The sequence below is a fragment of the Chenopodium quinoa genome, unplaced genomic scaffold (assembly GCF_001683475.1).
Source record: "Chenopodium quinoa cultivar QQ74 unplaced genomic scaffold, ASM168347v1, whole genome shotgun sequence".
NCBI classification, from domain to species: Eukaryota; Viridiplantae; Streptophyta; class Magnoliopsida; order Caryophyllales; family Amaranthaceae; genus Chenopodium; species Chenopodium quinoa.
Genome location: NW_018743051.1, coordinates 1,132,700 through 1,154,613, shown reverse-complemented (window position 1 = coordinate 1,154,613; position 21,914 = coordinate 1,132,700). Strand labels below are relative to the sequence as shown.

The 21,914-nt window shown below is 32.7% G+C and overlaps 1 protein-coding gene, 1 long non-coding RNA gene and 1 pseudogene across 3 annotated transcripts; all 3 read right to left on the bottom strand.

The window, feature by feature from the left end:
- Positions 1–1,378: 1,378 nt before the first annotated feature.
- On the bottom strand, positions 1,379–3,227 carry LOC110731017 (transcription repressor OFP13-like). Its single transcript, XM_021910871.1, has one exon. The coding sequence runs from the start codon at positions 2,867–2,869 to the stop codon at positions 1,982–1,984; it is 888 nt and encodes a 295-aa protein (XP_021766563.1). The 5' UTR covers positions 2,870–3,227; the 3' UTR covers positions 1,379–1,981.
- A 4,251-nt stretch (positions 3,228–7,478) lies between these two features.
- Positions 7,479–15,697, bottom strand: LOC110731016. 2 transcript variants are annotated; one of them, XR_002513223.1, is made up of 4 exons: positions 10,262–15,697; positions 10,054–10,160; positions 8,890–9,071; positions 7,479–7,977 (listed from the first exon to the last, which is right to left on the bottom strand). It is a non-coding gene; the product is annotated as an uncharacterized LOC110731016 (long non-coding RNA). The 2 variants fall into 2 exon arrangements; XR_002513222.1 differs by lacking the exon at positions 7,479–7,977 and having other exon boundaries at positions 8,178–9,071.
- Positions 15,698–18,067: 2,370 nt separating this feature from the next.
- Positions 18,068–19,133, bottom strand: LOC110731015 (annotated as a pseudogene).
- Positions 19,134–21,914: the final 2,781 nt, after the last annotated feature.

Here is a 21,914-nt window from a genome sequence, read left to right as displayed (position 1 = left end):
CGAAATTTTGAGCCCAAAATTGTTCAAGATGACAAATAAAAACGAAAGGTAAGACCAAATTCGACATTTATACTTGTTTATTTGACATTCATACTTGTTTATTTTGAGTTTGAGTGTTTGTTTTTTATAAATTTGATTGAAAATTGTGATATTTGATTTTATTGAAAATTAATTGATATAATTTTGTTGTTGCAATGAGAAATAAAATGAAATTCTTGAAAAAGATCAACCGATTAATATATTTTGGAAGAAGAAAGCAAGCAAATAGACAAATTTAGAAAAATTTGTAGATCCAAATAATATAATGTACATTAAAATACAGTAAAATGTTCTTTTTTCATATACTTATATGATGCAAATAATACAATGTACATAAAACATGTAACCAACATTATAACATATATGTTCATTAGAATATAATACAATGTACATTATAATACTATAAAATGTACATTTTCATATACATACATGATCATTTATACGAAATGTACATTTACTATATGAATAATGTTCTTTAATTTTATCATGTTCTTTACTAATATTACAAATGTTCTTTAGATTTACAAAAAAACATATAAAACTGGATGTTCTTTATAAAATAGTTATATATTCTTTACAAAACAACTATATGTTCTTTACTGAATAGCTAAATGTTCTTTCCGCCTTTTTTTAAAGAACACTGGATGCACCAAGCATGGTGCATCCGCCTCCACAGAAAAAATTTCACCAAGCATGCTACCTTTCCTAATCTCAAACCCTCAAATCCTTAAAATGTTCCTACAAATTGCTATTTTAACAAGGTTAGCAAAACTTCAAGTTATTTAACACCAACAAGATTGAAAATAAATCTAAAAAAATTGTATCTCCAATTTCGTATGTTCTAATCGGTTTTCATGCTGAAAACAACACGAAAAAGTTCCAGATTTAATTAAACTAAGATAACAAAAAATCGTTAACATTTACTCATACGGTTATGACATTTTAACATTTCATGTACACTTGTACAGATCAATTTAATCAATAAGACCGTGACAATTATTCAGATAATAAGTACGCATTTTTTGTGAAATATTGTTGAAGACGTTGGTTAACCCACGGGCCAGGTTAACAACCATAATGAAAGAGATATAGAGAAAACCCTCACACATCTTTCTTTCACGAGGATGGTCAACAATATAGGTTGATGATCATTCTCAATAAAATCTTATTATATATACAAATATATTTATATTTTGCTATTTAATTTGATTGGACGACATTGTTTATGAGATGAATTGACTAGACCACATCATGACATAACACAACCTCCATGATTCCATGAAACCTCTTAGATTGCTACGCTTTCATGGTTTCATACTAGTTTATACATATAGTGCCAAAATTTTCTAGTTCAGATGTTCTTTTATGAAACAAAATATTTAAGATCACCTAATTCATGACAATGGTAATAAATAGCACTTGTAAATTTTATATACTACGTATAATTGAATGGCCATTACCCAAGACAAAGGGCAATTCCTAAATTAGCAAAAAAACAGAACAATCTAACTTAACAAAAAACAAATAACAAATCTAACATTATACAAGTATTAACCAAAATTTTTAATTTGAACCCCTCATTTTTCTGATTTCTCCAATTCATGTGATATGACATGTGCAGTTTCCTTTACAAGTACTCATCACAGACTTTCATGAGGCCAATTTCAGAGGAAAATATAAACCTAGTCTAACCAAACTCGAGATATATAGATAGATTGTACATACAATAATAACATTCAATAATAGATTGAAAATTTTTTAACTTCAATCTTTTTCAATGTGCATAATAATCAAGTTAGCATTGACCCTAAAAATATTACTAATACTAATATTAATACTACTTAATTAATAATAAACCATAAGGAAGATCTATTAAGATCAATTAATACTAACTAACCCACCCTCAAAATTCACTAAACTAATATGTAGATTTACTCATCAATCATACATGATCATCATCCTCATCTTGCTCATCAACGTCGCCATGATCGAGTATTGAAGAAAGACAAGGGGTGGTGAGCGAGGAAGAAGGCAAAGATAGAGGTGAAGAAGGAGAAGAGTAGTTAGAATAAGAGGATGATGTTGTTGTTGTTGTAGTTGTTGTTGTTGTTGTTGATCTTGTTGTTGGTGTTGAAGTTGAAGATGATTCAAAAGAAGCAAAAGAAAGATTAACCAATAAATCAATAAAAGCACCAACAATATACCCATGATTATTTTTGCCATTAATCTTTAAGTAACACCCCAAAAGTTGTTCTAACCCTTGCCAATCTTTAACACCATGAGCTTCCACCATTTCTTCCATTGACCTTCTAAAATCTTCATATGGACTATTTGAGTCCATTGATAATACCTCACTCTCTTTGTAATCTACTACTAATTCCGAATCTTCCGATGAGACCGGATTTATAATGGGTTGTTGGTCTAGTTGTTGTGGTTCAAGTTCTTGACTTCGTTCGTCTTGTAAGTGGAGTAGCAATGAGCTACTCCGCTCAGGCTCGAAGAAGAGCCTATCGGACCTCAACCCACGAATGACGGACTCAAGGGGGTCTCCGGAATCTTCCGACATAGTCGAGAAGCTTCTAGAAGAGGAAGAAATGGTGAAACAAGATTCAGGAGGGGTCATTTCAGATTCAAGAAAAGCAGAGTTGAAGGTTCTAAAAGCATCATCATCATTATCTTTGGCTCGAAAAGAAAGAGTCTTTATGTTTCCACAAGAAGGAAAAGGCCAAGGTTGGGAAGATGATGAATTTGAAAGTGAAGAAGAAAATGTTTTTGGGTCTAAGCTTTTAGATTGAAAGAGAAATGGAAGCTTCATTTTCTTCTTGCCCATTATTAATGGAAGATTTATTTTTCTTTGAGGAATTTCGTCGAACAGTTGGAGTGGATGGTGAAGGAAAGGAAATAATATTAATGAGTTAGATTGAATTTTGGTATGGAAGTGTGGTAAGATTGCTTGGGTTTCATTTAATAATGGTGAGAGAAATATTTGAAGGGAGGAAGAGAGAGAAAATAAAGGGGGGAAAAGAGAGTGAATGTAAAATATAGATAGATGTGGGATTTAGGTGTGGTAATTGAATGTAAAAATATAGCAATTTTAATGTTGGAGACAGTTGCCTACATTCAATTTCTGTTGTACTTTTTGCTAAGCAAAGCAAGTGTGTGTCATTTATGGTTTTGTTTACTTGCTCACTCCAACGGCTCAACCCGCCCGTTCTCTAGCCAATTTTTTAAATACTCCTTTGTTTCTGAAAGTTCGACTCTCTTCTTATTTTAGATTAATTTGAGGTGAAATAATAAATTGAATTGAGATTAATAGAATGGGAACTATGTGGTTAAATGATTAGTGAGTTGATCTTTCATAAACGAAGAAAGTTTACATAAAGTGATATGGTACATAACTACTCTCATTTGCTCTACAAAGATATATAAAAGGAACAATGCAAAAAGATTTAAATATTTCCTTTGAACACTCTACCAATAAAATGTCATATTAAATGCTAAAATTTACCATGGAGTAGTAATTTATTGGATGTTATCTATCTTTACATTAAAGTACCCTTAGTATTTACTCAACTTATTTTAAATCCAAAAAGAAAGGGGAAAAAAAAAAAACCTTAACTTTTTTTTTTGAATAAAAACCCTAATATTTATATTAGCTTATCTAAACTAAAATTTATGTTAAGCAATAAGGAGCATAGTCAACCATAAATTGTTGACATTCAGCTCCAGTTATGATGGATTGAAAGTGTGGGTTGTAAAACACCTTTAATTTAAGGAAATAATCTTAACTCCCAATGTCTCAAAGATTAAACAAGAGTTTAAATCTTAATGAATGATTGATCTCCCTTCCTCATCAATTTAAAAAAAAAAAAAAATGGGCACAACTTATGGAAACAAAGACTAAATAAAATTAGTGGACATCAACTTTCAAAAAATAAGTTTTGGACATTTTTGTCTCACATTAACCTATTGCTGTAAGAAGTCACCTTTTAGATAATGATTATGATATCTATACACCTTTGGTCATAAATGGCATTAAATATAAATTATAAGTGGGTTTTTAAATTCTTGAGTAAAGCCTAATATTTCTACTTAACATGTTCTATGTAATCCTTACTCCTTAGTTTTGTATAAATCCTTTTCTTTAAAATAAAAACTACACGGACATTCCCTAGGGTAAAATTACTTGTAAATTAACTAGGCTTTGTATAATGTACAAGGATACAATTATCTGATCTTATTGCTCTGATATAATTTGATCAAACCTATAATTTTTACAGTATGATTCAGTACAGAGTATCATATTTGAAAGAAAATTATTGGAGTAAATATTTACAAATATCTAGTTTTCAAAAATAGCAAACTTCGTGCATAAATGCAACCTAACCTAATTAAATTAGTATCTTATAGATGTATGTCCCTCAACAAAGACAATACTTAGCATCACACCAAACATCATCTCGTCAATAACTTTTGGCGGATCTTGGCCAAAAACATTATTAGAGGGGTCAAAATTTAAAATCTCTTCTTAATATTAATCACTACATCCCAATATTTTCTAAGTAAATATAGGTTATTTTAGTTTATCAACAAATTAATTTCAATAATTTATGGGGGCAGACAATTGACCAGATTGGTAAATAAAAAAGACCCTTAGCGACAATTTGGTAAAAAAACTTACTCCGGCGACAATTTGGTAAAAAAACTAACCTTAAGCGACAATTTGGTAAATAAAATAATCTCAGGCGACAATTAACCCAAAAAATACAAAAAAATTCCGATAAATTACTCGCGAATGCTTAATATAGTTCGTTTTTCTTGTTATTTTACCAACCCTTTTTTACGGAAATAACAATTTGAAGAAAAAAAAACGTTAAGTATCAATTTTCACTCAAGTTTCATACCCCTTATTAACGAAATTTTTTTAAAAAGGGGTTGGAAATAAAAAGGAATGACATGTAAATTCAAAATTTTAAATGGAAAAAATAAATTTAAGAACACAAAAACAAAATAAAATAGGATTTTTAAAGAGTTTGTCTGAAAAAAATAGATTTTTTGGTCTAAATGTCGCCAGAGTTTATTATTTTTACCAAATTGTCGCATATTGTTAGCTTTTTTTACCAAACTGTCGCCGGAGTAAGTTTTTTTACCAAATTGTCGCTAGAGGTCTTTTTTATTTACCAATCTGGTCAATTGGCCATCCCGAATGACCCCGGTGGAAAGTCCCCCTCTATTGATAACCAAAATGCATTAGCATCCAACAATCACCACATTAACTAGTAATTAATTAACAATTGCAATGAAGAATTTGGACACATCGTGACACATCTAGTTTAAAGCCAAGACGTCTTAGCACACAAAGTGACGTAATATAGTTCAACCAACTATATACCGAAATTAGATAAATAAGACAAATTAAGTGACAAAATCATTACATATTAAGAAGATGGTGACAAATTTTATAATGGTATTTAACTTAAGTTGGAAGACATTTAAGCAGCCTTATTAGCTTCTCGATAAAAGATATCGTGGAGGCGTTTGTGAGTATATAGAAACACAACTCTATTAATCCATGCATACACTCATGCATACACATTGTTGAAGAAGTCATTTAGATATTAGAGCATGTTTGGTAAGAGTGTCTTTCGATTGGAAACATGTTGAATTAAATCGTTATCGTTATCAAGTGTTTGGTCAGAAGGTTTGGATCGGATAACAATTATCATTACTTAAGGGTAATGGTTTTCACCTATATGTTACTTAAACCTTACGTAACAGTTACTCTTTCCCTCCACAACCAAAATAAAAGAAGTTAGGTTTAAGTAATTCATTTCTATGATTAAATCAAACAAATGAAAATGTAGAGTTTAATGATTCCTTTCCTCCCTCATATTTGTTTTCTTTCCACTTTATTTTGAATATTCATACCAACACCGCCTTAGAGGTTTTCATTCCCTTATAGAAATATATTACAAAGCTACATTTTCAAAATCGTCATTTTATTATACTTGGGTATTAGAAATCATCGAATCTTTCAATTTCTCAAACCTCAAAGTAAAAGAACCTCAAATTTCCTTTAATAGCAATTTTGATCAATACTTAATAACTATGCGATTTTGATCAATACTTAATAACTATGCGATTTTCACACTTGATGACTTCAATACATGACCAATACTTAGATAGAAATCGTTAATCACTTCATTTTCTAAAAGATAATTTTTTATATACTTAGAGGCAAAGTGATTTTCTAGCTAGAGATTGTTCTTTTGAGCTTCTAAGCAAAGTAAAGCAGGTGTTAGCAGAGCAAAGCAACTTATTTATACTAAGTAGAGTAGAGTAAAACAAAACTGACGACAACAACCTTATGTAAAATGCAACTAACCATAGGTCAAATTTATATATATATATATATATATATATATATATATATATATATATATATATATATATATATATATATATATATATATGTGTGTGTGTATTTTTCAAAAGAAAATGCAACTAACTATAGGTCAAAGATACATTTATGGTGTGAAAAATGAAGACCTCTTCATTGACCAAAATTTCTTATTCAAGGTATTGAGATAATTGAGGAATGTACACCCCAAATAAAGCTTGCATGATGAAACAAAAAGAAAGTAGATGAGCCCATGTGAGACTGTGGACACGAATATCTGGATTAAGTTTGGTTTGGGATACTATAGTCCAAATCATATCCACATCCTTTGTTTCACATCATATTCAGATACTTGAGACCATGGTCCATACTCTTTTCTTGGGTGGTCCCTTTTTTTTCAAAAATCTCTCCTACTCCAAAACCCATATACCCAACCTTGTACGACATCTATACCATAACACTACTTACGATTATGTTTTAATAAATACTTTGACCCCAAATACGATACTCTTTTTTTTTTTTTTGACAAAGAGTACTATTAAAGAAATACAAACAAAAACGAAAATAACCAACTACACTACACAAAAGCAACAAAGAGACCCTTGCGAGCAAACTTTATTCGAGTCAAGTTGGAGTACTTAAAGTCCACACTAGGCCCGCGATCACGCTTTACACCTACACGAACCATCTGGCAACCAGCAACTGATTTAGGGCAATCCACTGAAGAACCTTTCTTCCTAAACTATGGATGAAAAATAGCATTGTGACGGCGAATTGGCTGACCCAACGACCTGGCACTGGAATGCAAAATGGACAACTGAAATCTGAAATCACAAACTTTTCCCACAATCTCCTGTGAACTCATTCCTCCATCTTTTTCGGCTTGCACTGATGCGTAAGTTGTTTTCCATCTTTGAAATTTTATTCTACGACCAGATGGATTCGACACATACATAACCCTAATGCATACGAACTTGAAAGAACATACTTAGTATGCATAATATACGTACCTATATACTTTGTTTCTTAATGTCTAGGGGTTAAAGAAAAAACATTAATTTGAGCACGATTATTATTGACATTGAACAATAGATGTATATATATAGAGGTTTAAAATTCATATGTAAATAATGTTTTTATTTTGACTATAATTGATTATGACATAAAACTTGGGAGTAAAAGTGCATCAACCATTAGGATGATAAAACACTGACATTGAGCACACATAAACAAATTCCAAACTAAACTAAACCTAAACATCAAGCAAGCATAAATATTAAAATTGCCATATCAAGAATCTTATACTCCGTATATATCAGGACTTACCAAAAATAGCTACATTATCACTGATACGTCACAACTAACAAGCCCACATTTGTTCAATAAAATCTCCATAGTCAGCACCCCCACTTTGGCCACAAATGATATTCTCCATTGGTTGAGGATTGGGATCACTTGTTCACTTATCACCTTATCTCAAAACAGAAAAATTAAATAATTCGAGAATTCCCTAAACGCTTTGGCTCGGTTCCCTTCACCTTGAAAACAATAATATTTATTATAAACAAATTATTTTGAAGTAAGTTCATTCTTATCAATAAAAAAACACTAAGAGCAAATCGATAAAAATAATTTAAGTCCGTTAAAAAATAAATAAAATCCAACTGTGAAGTAAAGATAGCATATGTGATAGATTGTTAATTTACTGCCAAAACACTATATATACAATTTGGGAACATATCACATCGTTGTTGGGCACGCATTCCATCACCATTTTAACAAGTAGTGATAATTATTGGTAACTTATAAACAAAATTATAGAAGAAAATCTAGCACATTTACGCCTCCAACCACAAATAAAAGAGGTGGAACCCTGATGCAACAACATAACTACTACTCCATTTTGTCCTGCCTTCGACTAAGGGAGACTCCAATTCATTACTAAGCTTAGGTGCATGAAATTTCAGGTTCAATTTGGCCACCTTACACTTTCATTGTCATACAATAACACCCAATTTAGAGCAAAGTGAGCATTTCCATTAATAATCCGATATTGACATGCATTGATGCAGCCCGAGATTAGACAACAGTTCTTAAATTCCTTCCTATAATAGGGACATCGAATGACCGCCTCAGCACAGCTCAACATTCTATGAGTTGCTCTCATTTCCTCACCTGTTCTTTTCTCCCAAATGATGGTGACCCCTCCTAAGCTGCATCTATTAATGCTTTTCTGTTATGGTCTAGTAATTTCGCACGTACACCAAAACCTTGTACACTTATCCCCTAGAAAATATGAGGTGTAATGGCACTCTTTTCACATTCGCAAAGCATATTAACAAATTTTGATAAGAAACAGAAAATTAAATGTATATACGAAATAATTGGTCATGTGTGCTAAAAAAAAGTGTAGGCAATTTCAGGAATAAATTCTTGATGCAAGTCTTAACTGATTGCACGGCTTCAATCAACGCACAGGCGATACTTCACTTTTGGCAATGATTTCCATTTAAAATCCACATTTTGGCCCCTTCCACATGCAGTAGTACTTCCACAGCTGATTAGCTGATGCATTTAGCCAAAAAGCCTCTCATGTCCAAACATTCATGGTGGTTGACCACTAGACCATATCCTGCCCCGAAATAACACACTGAGGGACCTTTTATGAAGCTAAGGACAAATTTCGTAAAAACTAAAATGAATTCAAAACAAACAGTGAAAATTCTTTTCCAGCTTGATTGGGGGTTACAGTGAAGATAAACAACGCATTTAGGGGGCCAACCTTAAAAGCCCAGTCAAACTAGTCCTAGATCGTCCACAATACACAATACATTGCACTGCACTAACTGAATTAGCTCCAAAGGAACACCTCAATAGATTTTTACTTGTAGTCCTGTACAGCCTAAGAGTCGAGGGGAATATAAGAGGCCAAGGAAGTCATGAGATCTGATATTGTTTTTAAAAAAAAAAAGTTTGGAAGGATTCTCCAATGGACAGAGAATAAGCTCTTAACCAATGACACGAGTTTTAAAGGTATCTCCAAAGGGTTTCCAAAAGAACACTCCGTCCTCCCCCTCCCACCCCCAAACCCCACCCCACCCCCCCCCCCCCCCCCACCCCGCCACAAAAAAAAAAAAAAAAAAAAAATCATCCATAAGGGTGATGTGTCAAATAAAAAGGAGAGAGAGAGATGTGACAAACCCCCATCCCCTAGATCAGAACTGGTTTTAAAAAAAAAAAAAAAAAAAAAAAAAAAAAGCGAAAGAAGAGAGCTATTTCGAGTGTCATAGCAATGTTGGGATTTTTCGGTAATGATCTTGGGTCTTTTTTGCAAACAGAATGGAAGGGCTAGCAGAGATACCACTAATAGACAGTACACAGTACCACTACAAAGACTCTTAAAAGCTTGACAATTCTATTTCCTAGTTGACATATCCCATATGACTCGGCCAAAATGTAATATGTTAATTCCTTTACAAATCTTATTCACCATTCTGAATTACTGTTATCATTGTTCAATTTTACTAAAAAAAAGGGAAAAAAAAAAATAATAAAAAAAAAAAAAAAAAAAACCAATCAGCAAATACTAGTGTACCCATGGAAATGAAACTCACATGACATGGATCAGTGAGTTAAGATTGACATCTGGTCACAATATCACCTTCATATAAGCAGATTGATGCACTTGTGGAGCCCAGACACATCCAGCTTTTGTGGTATCCTACAATTATATAGAGAAGATTCTTTGTCAGTGACAGAAAACCTAGGTGTGGCCGTGTGGGCACCAATTAAAGGGAAACAAAAACTGCCCAACAGGCTAACCTTGATGTTGACAAACAGGTTCTCTTGGCATACCCTACAAGTTTTGAGTCACATGACCACTAGAACTCCAGCTTGGGACTGGTCATGAGAGCCGGAAGGCTATGGTGGCCTGCAGCATTATTAGATGAAAACAAAAGATATGCTACAGTAAGCATCAAGCATGTGCCAGGACCTACAATGATTAAGAAAGATATTATAATTTGCAAGTTCAAAACTCCAAAAGGCCATTAAGATGATATTTACAGTAAAAATAAATAACATAATATAATAATAGTTATTTAAAAAAAGTGCCTTAACCTTGATCACGGATGAGAGACAACTTCACTTACACAATATGCTGATATGGAGATCAGAAGCACAAGAGCTCCTGGGCACATAAAGCTCACAAAAGCAAGATCAAACAAGGACCAAAACTTTAATTCAAGTCCGCCAAATCTAATCAAAAAAACAAAAGTGACAACTAACAGGCACAGCAGGCACCAGAATTCTGAACAAAAAATTACAGTGTACACACTGGATATAAACCAAATTTTACAGCTTATCAACAATCAATGAAACCATCAAAAGATGATAAGCAGGGAAACGTAATCAACAGGAAACCAAAAACTGCAATTACAGCTCTTCACCTCTGGCTCAAATAGCAACCTAGGGAAGCAACCAAAACATCATAAATTACCAGACATATATAGAAGTAATAGATCCACATTGACCATAATCAAGAGGGAAAAATAACCTTACACAGAGTTGTTTACCAAAACAAGCATTTAATTGTGGCTAACAGATACTGAGAGATAAACAAGATGACAAATGGTAAGGAAAACTAACAAGGAAAGTTTTTCTAGATGAACAAACATGATAGCACTGTAAGACTATTCACAGGCATATAAATTTTACCCTACCCAGAGCAAACAACACTTCAACAAGCAAAAGACTTTAACTGCAGGTAGCCAACAAACAAAACCGAAGCCATTAAAAACTAATCTGTAATTAAAGAAACATTCTTAATATTGACAGGTGTGTACATCAACCATTAAAAAGACCCTAAAAGAAGATGCATTAATAATTCTCCTCAACATACATTTCTACTTAAAATATTATATTTTAAAAAAAAAATTAGGAAAGATGGTCTGACTTGACCATAGTAAAACCAATACAGTTGACCAAAAAAAAAGGTAGAACTTACACTATGACGAACATGAAATTAATTAATAATGGTTAAATAGTCATGATTCATGAAAATACACAAAACTAAAAGGAAAAAAAAAATCAAAAATTAAGTTGTCTGAACAAAAGCATTTAATCGGACCTTCTGACACAAAAACTACTAGATTAGATTGTGAGTATAGTAAGTTAAAATGTTGAGTTCCTCGCATAAGGCAGATCATCATTATTACCTAAATGCACAAAATTCCTATGAACAGTAGTATTCCATACGAGAAACGATAATGAATAACATATTTATGCATACTAGATGAAATATCTTTTTATGTAAAACTTTAAGTATTTATCATCTCACAGCAGCAAAAGTTTAAGAACTATTAGCAGTACAGCATTAAGCAGTGACCAGTTCAATTAAACAGAGAACCTGCATACGAGCTCATAATACTCCTATCAGCTACCAAAAGAAGATCAAACAATGGCATGATAAACGCATGACTACATGTCTACATGAGATTAACATTTTGACTATTACCCTATAAAATTAGAAATTTCAAAGTCATATGCAGACTACAAGAAATTTGTTATATTCAGACAACTGCAAAAAAGATGTAGAAACCAGAGATTCTGATAATTACATAAGCATTACATTTCACAATGATAGTTACAAGGTACACAACGTAATTGAAACTAATAGCATTTAATAAATTATAGAGGTATACATCACAGCGCAACTGAAACTACGAAGGAGTGACTGAAGCTAACAAAACCAATATCCCCCCCCCCCCCTAGAGGCCTTCTGCATTTTAAAGAATATAATTACCGCCACCTCCCATTATTAGCCTCAAAAGTACAAACTTCTGTTTGCCATATTCACAGCAATCATATAACTAAAGTGTCTTTCCTTTTTACATCACCATATCAAGTCTCTTTAGAGGAATCAGGCTTTACTCACACACAGATTCAGATGGAGCTCAGATATAAGGATTTATGTTACATAAAAGACTACGATGATCTATCTCGGAGTAATTTATAATGAAAAAGGAAAACAGTTAAGCATATCCAGCTAGTCACCAGAATCAGACCAAACAGATGGTCTTTTAATTATGCAGGAAAAATGAAAGTAAATCTAGTTAAGGTTGAATGTCAAATTTACAATTCCTGCAAGCTGCAACTATTACACTGCTTACATATATTTTGTGGCAGCATAACCTCTACCAGGTCAAAATAACAAATTGAGGGAATACTACATTTGCTGTACGCCCAATTGCCATGTTAACAAAGCCAAAAAGAAAATAAGAAAGTGCAAGGAAAAAAAGTAACAAACAAACGGAGTCACTACTTCAACACTAGAAACCTACTGCTCATACAGGCAAACAAATGCCAATCCAAGAAACAAATATTACAACCACGTTGATAAGCAAGCTGATGCTACGATGAAGGATAAAGAACACTCACCTGAAAATCTGGAATATATCTGCTACTTTGATATGCTTTTGACACTCCTCTGTTTGCACTTATCATAAGCAGCTCAAAATCTCATGTATTTCAGGCCAAGAAATTTGGAAGAAATAAAGCCAAAAATACATTGCTATCATACTTTTAGGAAATTTAGATTGAGTGCATGGCATCATTGAAACTAATAAAAGCACGAAACCTTCATATGAATCTAAAGTTAGAAAGAACATCAAAAGGGAAATTAAGTCTCTTAAGAAAACAAGCAATATCAAAACTACTTCAAAGCATAATCTATGAAGTTAGAGGTCGGTGTCATCAACACAAAGACAAGCAGTCACAATGACATTAAGAATAATAATTTGATCTGAATGATATTGCTGCTTACTTGCTTAGTGTAGTGACCCAGCATCCAACACAACAAATTTCAAACATTTTCGGGCTAGCATAATCCAAATTTCACAAAAATTGTACTTTAACTGCTGACTCAATCAGTTATCTTGATCGTACAAGTCAAACCAAGGCAGGACTCAGGCAAAGAAATTCAGAAATAGCTCAGAGTCACGATGAAATGAGAATACTTCCTGGCAATGGGAATGGATTTAAGTGTAATTTGGCAAGTCAATCAATATCATAATGTCCATAACAATGCAATCTCATCCCTAAATCAGTGATTTTCTTCATAAATGCCCATTACCAACCAACACCACCCCCGAAATGGTAATAGATGGTAATGGAAATTTGTGAAGAAAAATAGATAGTATGGGGTGAGCTATCATTACCACGGAACAAAAATTGATTTCTCTTACAAATTTATATACAAATTCATTACCATTACCATCATTTATCAGCACTTACCCAAAAGGGCAGTCTTTAAGCATGTTAATAAGCACGAAGTAAAATTTCAACTCCATCATCGTTAATTCTCTTCTTCATGGAGAAATAGAATTCAAGTGACTTAATTCTTTTTCCATCTAATAATTTTCTAACAAGCCAATTCTGAGAACAAAGTAAAATCTTGCAAGGAAAGAGAAAGATGATATTCTAGGAAAGTATCCAGATTCCAGAGTGAAGTATATACCATTTACAAAGATGAAGATTAGAAGTAAATACCATTTTCAAAGATGAAGATTAGACTCTATTTACAAGAGTATAATTTTGTGTGCAAGAAAAAAAAAGGCATATATTGCTGACAAGTGGAAGCCTAGTGTTGTGATGAGTAAATACACGTCTGAGCAGATTTTAAACTTGGTTAAGGCTCTGATGACGAGGCAACTTCCTTTCTCTATCCATTCAACTTCATAAGAAACACTATAAAACATGGGTCAAGCACATAACAATATGATCACATCAACTTTTATCCAAGACACAATAGCTCCAACAAGTAGCCTAGGTCAGTATGGATTCATGATGATGATGATGATAAAATGATGGATTCATCTGTCACAAATGATATCCCAAAATCCAATAAGAGGACACTTAAATGAACTCTCAGTCTCTCATTTTAAAGCACAAAGCCACAAATCACACTCTTCATATCCCTATTTGACATTTGGTAAGAATTGACAGATGGAGATTTAGTAGGAGATTAATGTTGCATACATGAGAAATTCTTCCTCCCTGATTAAAAACAAACTCCCTTGAAATTTAAAATTTCAATTTTCATCCAACCCAACATAGTTGAACACTTTCTTTTTTTTAATAAGGTTTTACCAATTATTGATTATTTATTACCTTTCTCTTGGGCCCATTATCTCCTTCTCGCACCTAATCACTACAATGATCACAATTATCCCAATACCTCCCATCACAGCTAACATGGCCTACATCTACTTTTCTATTAAGAATATAGTCAGTGACTCAACCACAGCTTATCACGTAAAATTCTATGCAATATGAAGAGTTTGAACTCTTGTAGAGAGAAGGAAGTGCAAAACATTAATATGAGTCAATGACAAGTGCAAAACTTAAATATTGATGACAACAAGTAGCACATATTTGGACAGTGACTCAGATTGGGTGGGGCAGTAAGATGTCTATCTTTAAAAATCAAAGTTTTTTCATACCAACTTTAATCCCGGACAGAGTTCAGCCAACAAGTGTTGCACTGCAGTCTAGGTAAGGTTGGAATCGGAGGGAGTGGAATCCACATAAAAAGGATTCTTTTTTAACCCTATTTAGTTAACAAACATTGACCACTTTAATTTAATATTTCAACATGTCCTAATGACAAAAAATACAAATAAAAGCTATAAAAAAAATTAAAAAAAGAAGCTAATAATAGCCTAAAGCCCTAAAATAATACTCCTCCATTTTCTTTGTTCTACACAGTAAACTTAAACTTGTTCTTTTTTGTTCTGCTGACTATGCATTACTTTTTATAGGCCTACCCCGTTTATCAGTTTACCCCACAAAACTACACTTCTCCACACTATGTGTTACTTTATTTACCTTTTTCTTACACATTCACCTTTTTACATTGTTTCTTTTTTTTTTTTTAGGATGCCCACCTAGTTTATGGTGGGTGAGTCTCCCAACAAGTGTTTCCCATCAATAACTACATCCAGATCCGACCCAAATCACACACCTGGCGATGGTGGGTGACTGGGTGAGTCTTCCGACAAGACATTCGACATACGGTGAGGTTCGAACTCGAGAACCCCCTTAAACGACATCAAGTTGTTTACCACCTGAGCCAACTCTTGTTGGTTTTTACATTAATTCTTAATTTATCTTATTCTCACTGACAGATAGCGTAGTTTTTTTTTACGAATTAAATAGCATAGCTACATTAAATAACCATTTAAAAAAATAAAAAATGGAGGGAGTATTTATTTACGGAAAATAATCAAACAAAAGTTAGAGTAATAATGATAAAATAATGCGTATCATATTTATTTATGGAATAAAATTAAATAGAATCAATTGTAATAGACTATGGAGCATTAAACCTAATATTTTCTAATTAAATTTTGTTATTTAAATATTTATTTACTAATATAGGCCTTACAAAGAAGAAAGAAGTGACTTGCGCCTTCTTAAGTCATCAAGTTTTTTTATTGATAAGTCATTCGTTCTACTACCTCTGGTTCAATTTACTCGCAACAAAGGAATATTTGATGTCTCACAAATAATACCCCTTTGTTACGAGTAAATTGAACCGGAGGTAGTATATGTTCAACCATTGAATAATCATCATTAAAATAAAACACACATATTAATGCCTTAATCAACATTATCAATTTCTCCATTAATAATAACTTGATAGTTATCTCAAATGCAGGTTGAAAATTATGATTTAATTATCTGTAATTTCATAATTATGTCAATTACAGATTCATGATTTTGCCTTAATTATCTCTTATTTCATTATTAACACATATTTATACATATTTATCATCTTTTACCTCTAACAATGGTTTTATCCATGGCAACGTGGACCCATGGATTTTTCAAGGTCATTTATTGTTTTATAGAGCTTATTCATCCAAGATTGGATTTTTCATAGGCATTACAATGTTACCAATACTGAATATGTACCTATGAACTCAGAACATATCTGTATAAACCTTCCCAGAAAATATGCCTCACCAAGGAACACCTTAATGTTCTTCATACACAATAGGCAAAACTTATGGCAACTGTTCAAATTAAAAAATATAAAACCATAATTCATAATCATCCAACTCTAGGGTGAAGTTGACTAGGTCATAAACGGCAAAAAAGAAATCTGAACAAGGTTCTCTTTTTCATTGTTGTGGATCTTGGCTCTGTGAAGTCAACAAACAAATTTTTATAGCTTATCCTACTAATGTTCTTTTCTCTTCATCTTAAATAATAATATTCCGTCAAAATAATTTCAATTTAGTAAAAATAAGTTAAGTTTAGTTCACTAAAAATAATTTATAATCAGTAACATTAAAGAACAAATATAATAGATAATCAGTAACAATAAGTTTTAATCATTTTAGTTCAGTAACAATAAGTTTTAATAATTTTAGTTCAGTAAAAATAAGTTTAGTTTGATAAAATAAGTTTCGATAAAATTAATTTCAATTCAGCAAAAGGTGAAGAGAATAGAGCCTAAATGTAATTCTAATCAGAACATTCTATATTATAAGACAGAAATGATTTACTCAAGGAAATGTACCAATGATACAACTACTCACCTTCACCTTCACCTCCACCTCCTGCCCTATGCATAGGCTCCAAGACCTATACTATCTCAAGCATCCCACAATCTTAAAGAATTAGACAGTCCAAACTCCAAAGCAAAGATATGCAAGTTGATAAAGACAAAAGTCCCTTCAGCTAACATGTCAAACTATACCCATTGGAGACATTCTCGATAAACTTCTCTCAACCCCAGCGGAGACTTCTTAAAGCTAAGCTCAAACTTCCAGGCTTCCAGCTATATCCAACTCTTCAAAATCTCACCCTATCATAGATATAGATATAACTCAAGGGAAGGGGTAACAATCTGGAACACCAAATACCATTGCTCCAAATTAACTAATCATAAATAAGAGATTAAACAAAAACAAATACACCAGCTCCCTTTCCTCTTTCTCGACATGAATAACTGGATGGAAAACTCTAGACAAGTAACAATAATAACATCAAATTTCAAAAATACCTTCACTAGTTTGGTTGTCTAAATCTCTAAAAAGCTGAAAATTATTGTAAAGTGATATACACAATTTTCCAATGTTCGACTGTTAAAACAGACAAGAGATAAGTAGCTAAGATAACTCCTTGTTCCAAATTTCCACCATTATTCCATAGCCTTTGAAACAGAAACCAAGATAGACCTATTTATATATCCATAATTTACCCAATTTTCTTTTTTCAATACACAAATTTGTACACTTCCAATCCTATTCAATCAATAAAACACCCAAGCTCCCTAACAAGCTGAATTACTAAACAAATACAGTCCCAAAACTTGAATATCACTAATACTGCATCTAAAAGCACTCAGTTTTTGTACCTCCAAAATCCCCAATTTCCATTAGAAGTTCATAAAGCAGTTTCGACTTCCTCACCGTCTGCGAAAACCACAAATATCACATTCAGCTCTAGTCTCAATATTTCTCTCAGGAATCGTAGGAGCAATATAAATAAGGTAAAGAGAATATAAAAGCATAAGCAAGAAAAAATAAACTAAAGAATTTTTAAAAAACGAAAATCAAAGAAGAAATGAAGCCAGATTAAATTAAAACTGGACTATACTATATTCTTGAAACTATCATCAATGACGACATATCCAAAGGCATTAATTTACATTAGAGCATGATCAAAGAAGAGAATTTACTAAGAAGTCTCTAACCCATACAACATTCCAGCATAATTGTCAATGCTGCCAGGCTTCTTGAAGAAAATTTCTCGAATCCTCTCGAACACAACCCATGTGAGCAAGCTATCGGAACCGGCTTGATGCGACTGCCCGACCATTCGCTTCACCTCCAATGCCTTCGCAACACGATCCAATCCACCATACAACCCATCACAGAACCTGATCATGTACTTGACATCAAAACACTCTCCCCCCAAAGAAAATCCGCACCAGCTTAACAAACACACTGAGCTCACTCGGCAATTGCGACTGAGTCAACACTTTAACCAGATAACCGAAATCGTAAGCACAGTGAAATGTCAGCCAAGTGATTGAATTATCGTTGCACACCAAACCAGACGACATCATCAACTCAGCGAATTTCACTGAATCAACTCCAGATTTCAAATTCAGAGCGAAATCGATGCCGTGATTTCTCAACAACTCGACGGAATCCGGCGACTGATTATCCGTCGTTACATCGAAATCCTTAAAATTGAACTGCCAGATGTAGCCGATCTTAGGGTTTCCGAGATTGGGCAGATTTCCTTTGGAATCCACCAAAGTTAACCCTAATTGAATGATCTTCAAAGCATCGACGTTCTGCTTCAACAGTGAGTAGTGTTTCCCCGGAGAAGTGTACTTCGGCCGCGATTCGCTTCCGAATTGCCGGAAAAGTACGCCGGGAAACTCCGTATCCATGGCAACGAAGGAGTAATCGTCGATCAAAGATCGAATCAACAAAAACTCAGATTCAAGATTATCAGACCATACCTCTCGGATCTTAATCGATTGAACAATGGCCATGAAGAATCCAGAACTTATCGAATTGTTAGGGTTCTTCAATTTTCACTTCTTCAGTGTTGATTGAGAGTGAGGACGTGGGACGGTAACTTCTAAACACGGTGAAAGAATGAACAAGTACACTTTTTAAAACTTTTTAAAATTTTATTAACATATGTAAGTAATAGCGTGACTTTTAAAACTCGTTACTATTTTCTATTAGAATTGAATCGGTAATTTTTTGATCGAATGTACAAATTACAAACTAAAGATACATTATCGAATAGGATACAATTGTCGATTAGGATATGATATAAACGAGTCATTGTATCGATATAAAGTCTATGTATTTGCTCCACTTTCAAAGTTTTATCCTTGCATTAGTAGTGTGCACCAAAAATCATTGAATTAGTTTAACAAGGAACCACTTTAAAGTTATATAAAACATTATTTATAGAGGGGGATGAAAGATAAAAACTTTCAAATAGTAGAGATGACTTGGGAAAGTAAATAATTTTATTGACATATGAAAGTTTTACCGTGACTTGAATTTCGCAATTTTACTCTTTTTACTAAAATTAATCATCTGATTGAAAGTTTCAATTATAAATTAATTGCTTTAATATAATAATCCAACCAAATGAATAATCGAGAAAAAGACTGATTATATTAAGGCTTCATAATCAATGATGATGTGCTATAAAAAAAGTCATTGTATCGAATCACTGTCATTTCATCCACTTCATTAATCATGATGTTTGGTTGATCATTGCGTGCATTAGTTAATTAGTTTTATGTGGCTAATTTTTTAATCATAAATATGGAGCACTAACCTTACAAAATGCTTCGTATATTTAGTTATAAACTACCGAATAGATTTTTTTATAGTGGAAATAGAAAAAATAGAGAGAGCGGAGACGTGAACAGTGGAAGAAATTGGGAGGTTTTGGGTTTTTTTTAATAATGGAAGTGGAAAGAAGATAGAGGAAAGGAGAGTGGGGACGTGGGACGGTAACTTCTAAACATGGTGAAATAACGGAAAAGTAAACTTTTAAAAATTATTGACATATGTAAGTAATAGCGTGACTTCTAAAACTCGTTACTATTTTCTACTTTGTATTAGAATTGAATTAATAATTGTTTGATCGAATGTACAAATTACAAACTAAAGATACATTATCGAATAGGATTCAACTGTCGATGAGGATATGATATAAACAAGACATTGTATCGATGAAAAGTCTATGTATTTGCTCCACTTTTAAAAGTTTTATCCTTGCATTAGTAGTATGCACCAAAAAAACATTGAATTAGTTTAACTAGGAACCACTTTAAAGCTACTATTAAACATTACTTATAGAGGGGGGTGAAAGATAGAAACTTTCAAACAGTGGAGAATGATTTGGGAAAGTGACTTAATAATTCTATTGCCTATGAAAGTTTTACCATGATTTTAATTATGAATTTTTACTCTTTTTACTAAAATTAATTATCTTATTGAAAGTTTCACTTATAAATTAATTGCTTCAATATAATAATCCAAATGAATAATCAAGAAAAAAGATCGATTATATTTAGGCTTCATAGTCATTGTATCGAATAACTGTTATTTCATCCACTTCATTAAACATGATGTTTGGTTGATCATTGTGTGCATTAGTTAATTAGGTTTATTGTGGATAATTTTAAAATAAAAAAAAATGGAGCACTGACCTTACAGAATATTTCGTATATTGTGTTGTACACTATCGAATAACATAATTTTTCTGGTTTTTACCTTAGGAGGGTTTTTTGGTTCCCCCTAGGGTTTCCCTTTGGAAGGGTTTTTCTAGTCTCCATTGCTAGATTTTTTTTTTCTGCTTTTTTGAAGGTTTTCCTTCACTCTTTTTCTTTTCTCTCTTTCTCTTTCATCTATTTTCTACTGATTTCAATTGTAAATTTTTTGTAGGGCTTCCACCGGTGTTTTTACTGATGGTAAGCCCCAAAAAACTTTTTAATTGCTTTCAATAAATGGATCTCATATTTATGATGGTGTTTATTCACTTAGGGTTTTTTTTTTTCTTTGTTTGTTCGTGTACTAAAGTTTGAAGATTTAGGGTTTCATCGTCTCCGAAAGTATCTAGAATGTCATATGAGTTTTTTCACCCAAACAACTACTCATCCGTGGATCTCAAATCAAATTAGTGCTAACTCACATATTGTATTGCTTCGGATAAAGTTTTTTTAGTAAGGCGATCGTTGATCGAATCTACGATGTAAGTAGTTCTATGGTGATTTGTACTTGTGTTGGAATTTATATTTCCTAGTAATTGTTTGTAAGTACCGTTTGACTATTTTTCATTAATGAAATCCTTTTTCTTCTCGTCAAAGAGAGAGAGAGAGAGAGAGAGAGAGAGAGAGAGAGAGAGAGAGAGAGAGTGAAGACGTGGACAATGAAGGGCCTGTTCATATTTACTTATTTTCAGTTTAGTTCAGCTCCAATCAGTTCAGTTTTATGCATTTTAATTTTTCAGTTCAGTTCAGTTCAGTTCAACTCAGCTCCAATCAGTTCAGTTCAGTTCAGTTCAGCTCCAATCAGTTCAGTTCAGTTCAGCTCAGTTCAATAAATATGAACAGGCCCGAATTTCAAACACATACAAGAGAAAGAACGAAATAGTCATATTTTTATAACATGGTAAGGGCCTGTTCATATTTACTTATTTTCAGTTCAGTTCAGTTCAATTCAGCTCTTCAGTTCAGTTCTGTTCTGTTCAGTTCAGCTCCAATCAGTTCAGTTCTGTTCAGTTCAGCTCCAATCAGTTCGTTCAGTTCAGTTCAGCTCAGTTCAGTAAATATGAACAGACCCTAAATCTAATATATATAAATAAGGTAGGCATTTTTCGAGAGCATTCGACGCGCCACATAAGAAAAGATATTATTTTG

What these genes read in the sequence shown, in the direction of transcription:
- LOC110731017 (XM_021910871.1), bottom strand. Translation starts at nt 2,869, where the DNA reads ATGGGCAAGAAGAAAATGAAGCTTCCATTTCTCTTTCAATCTAAAAGC.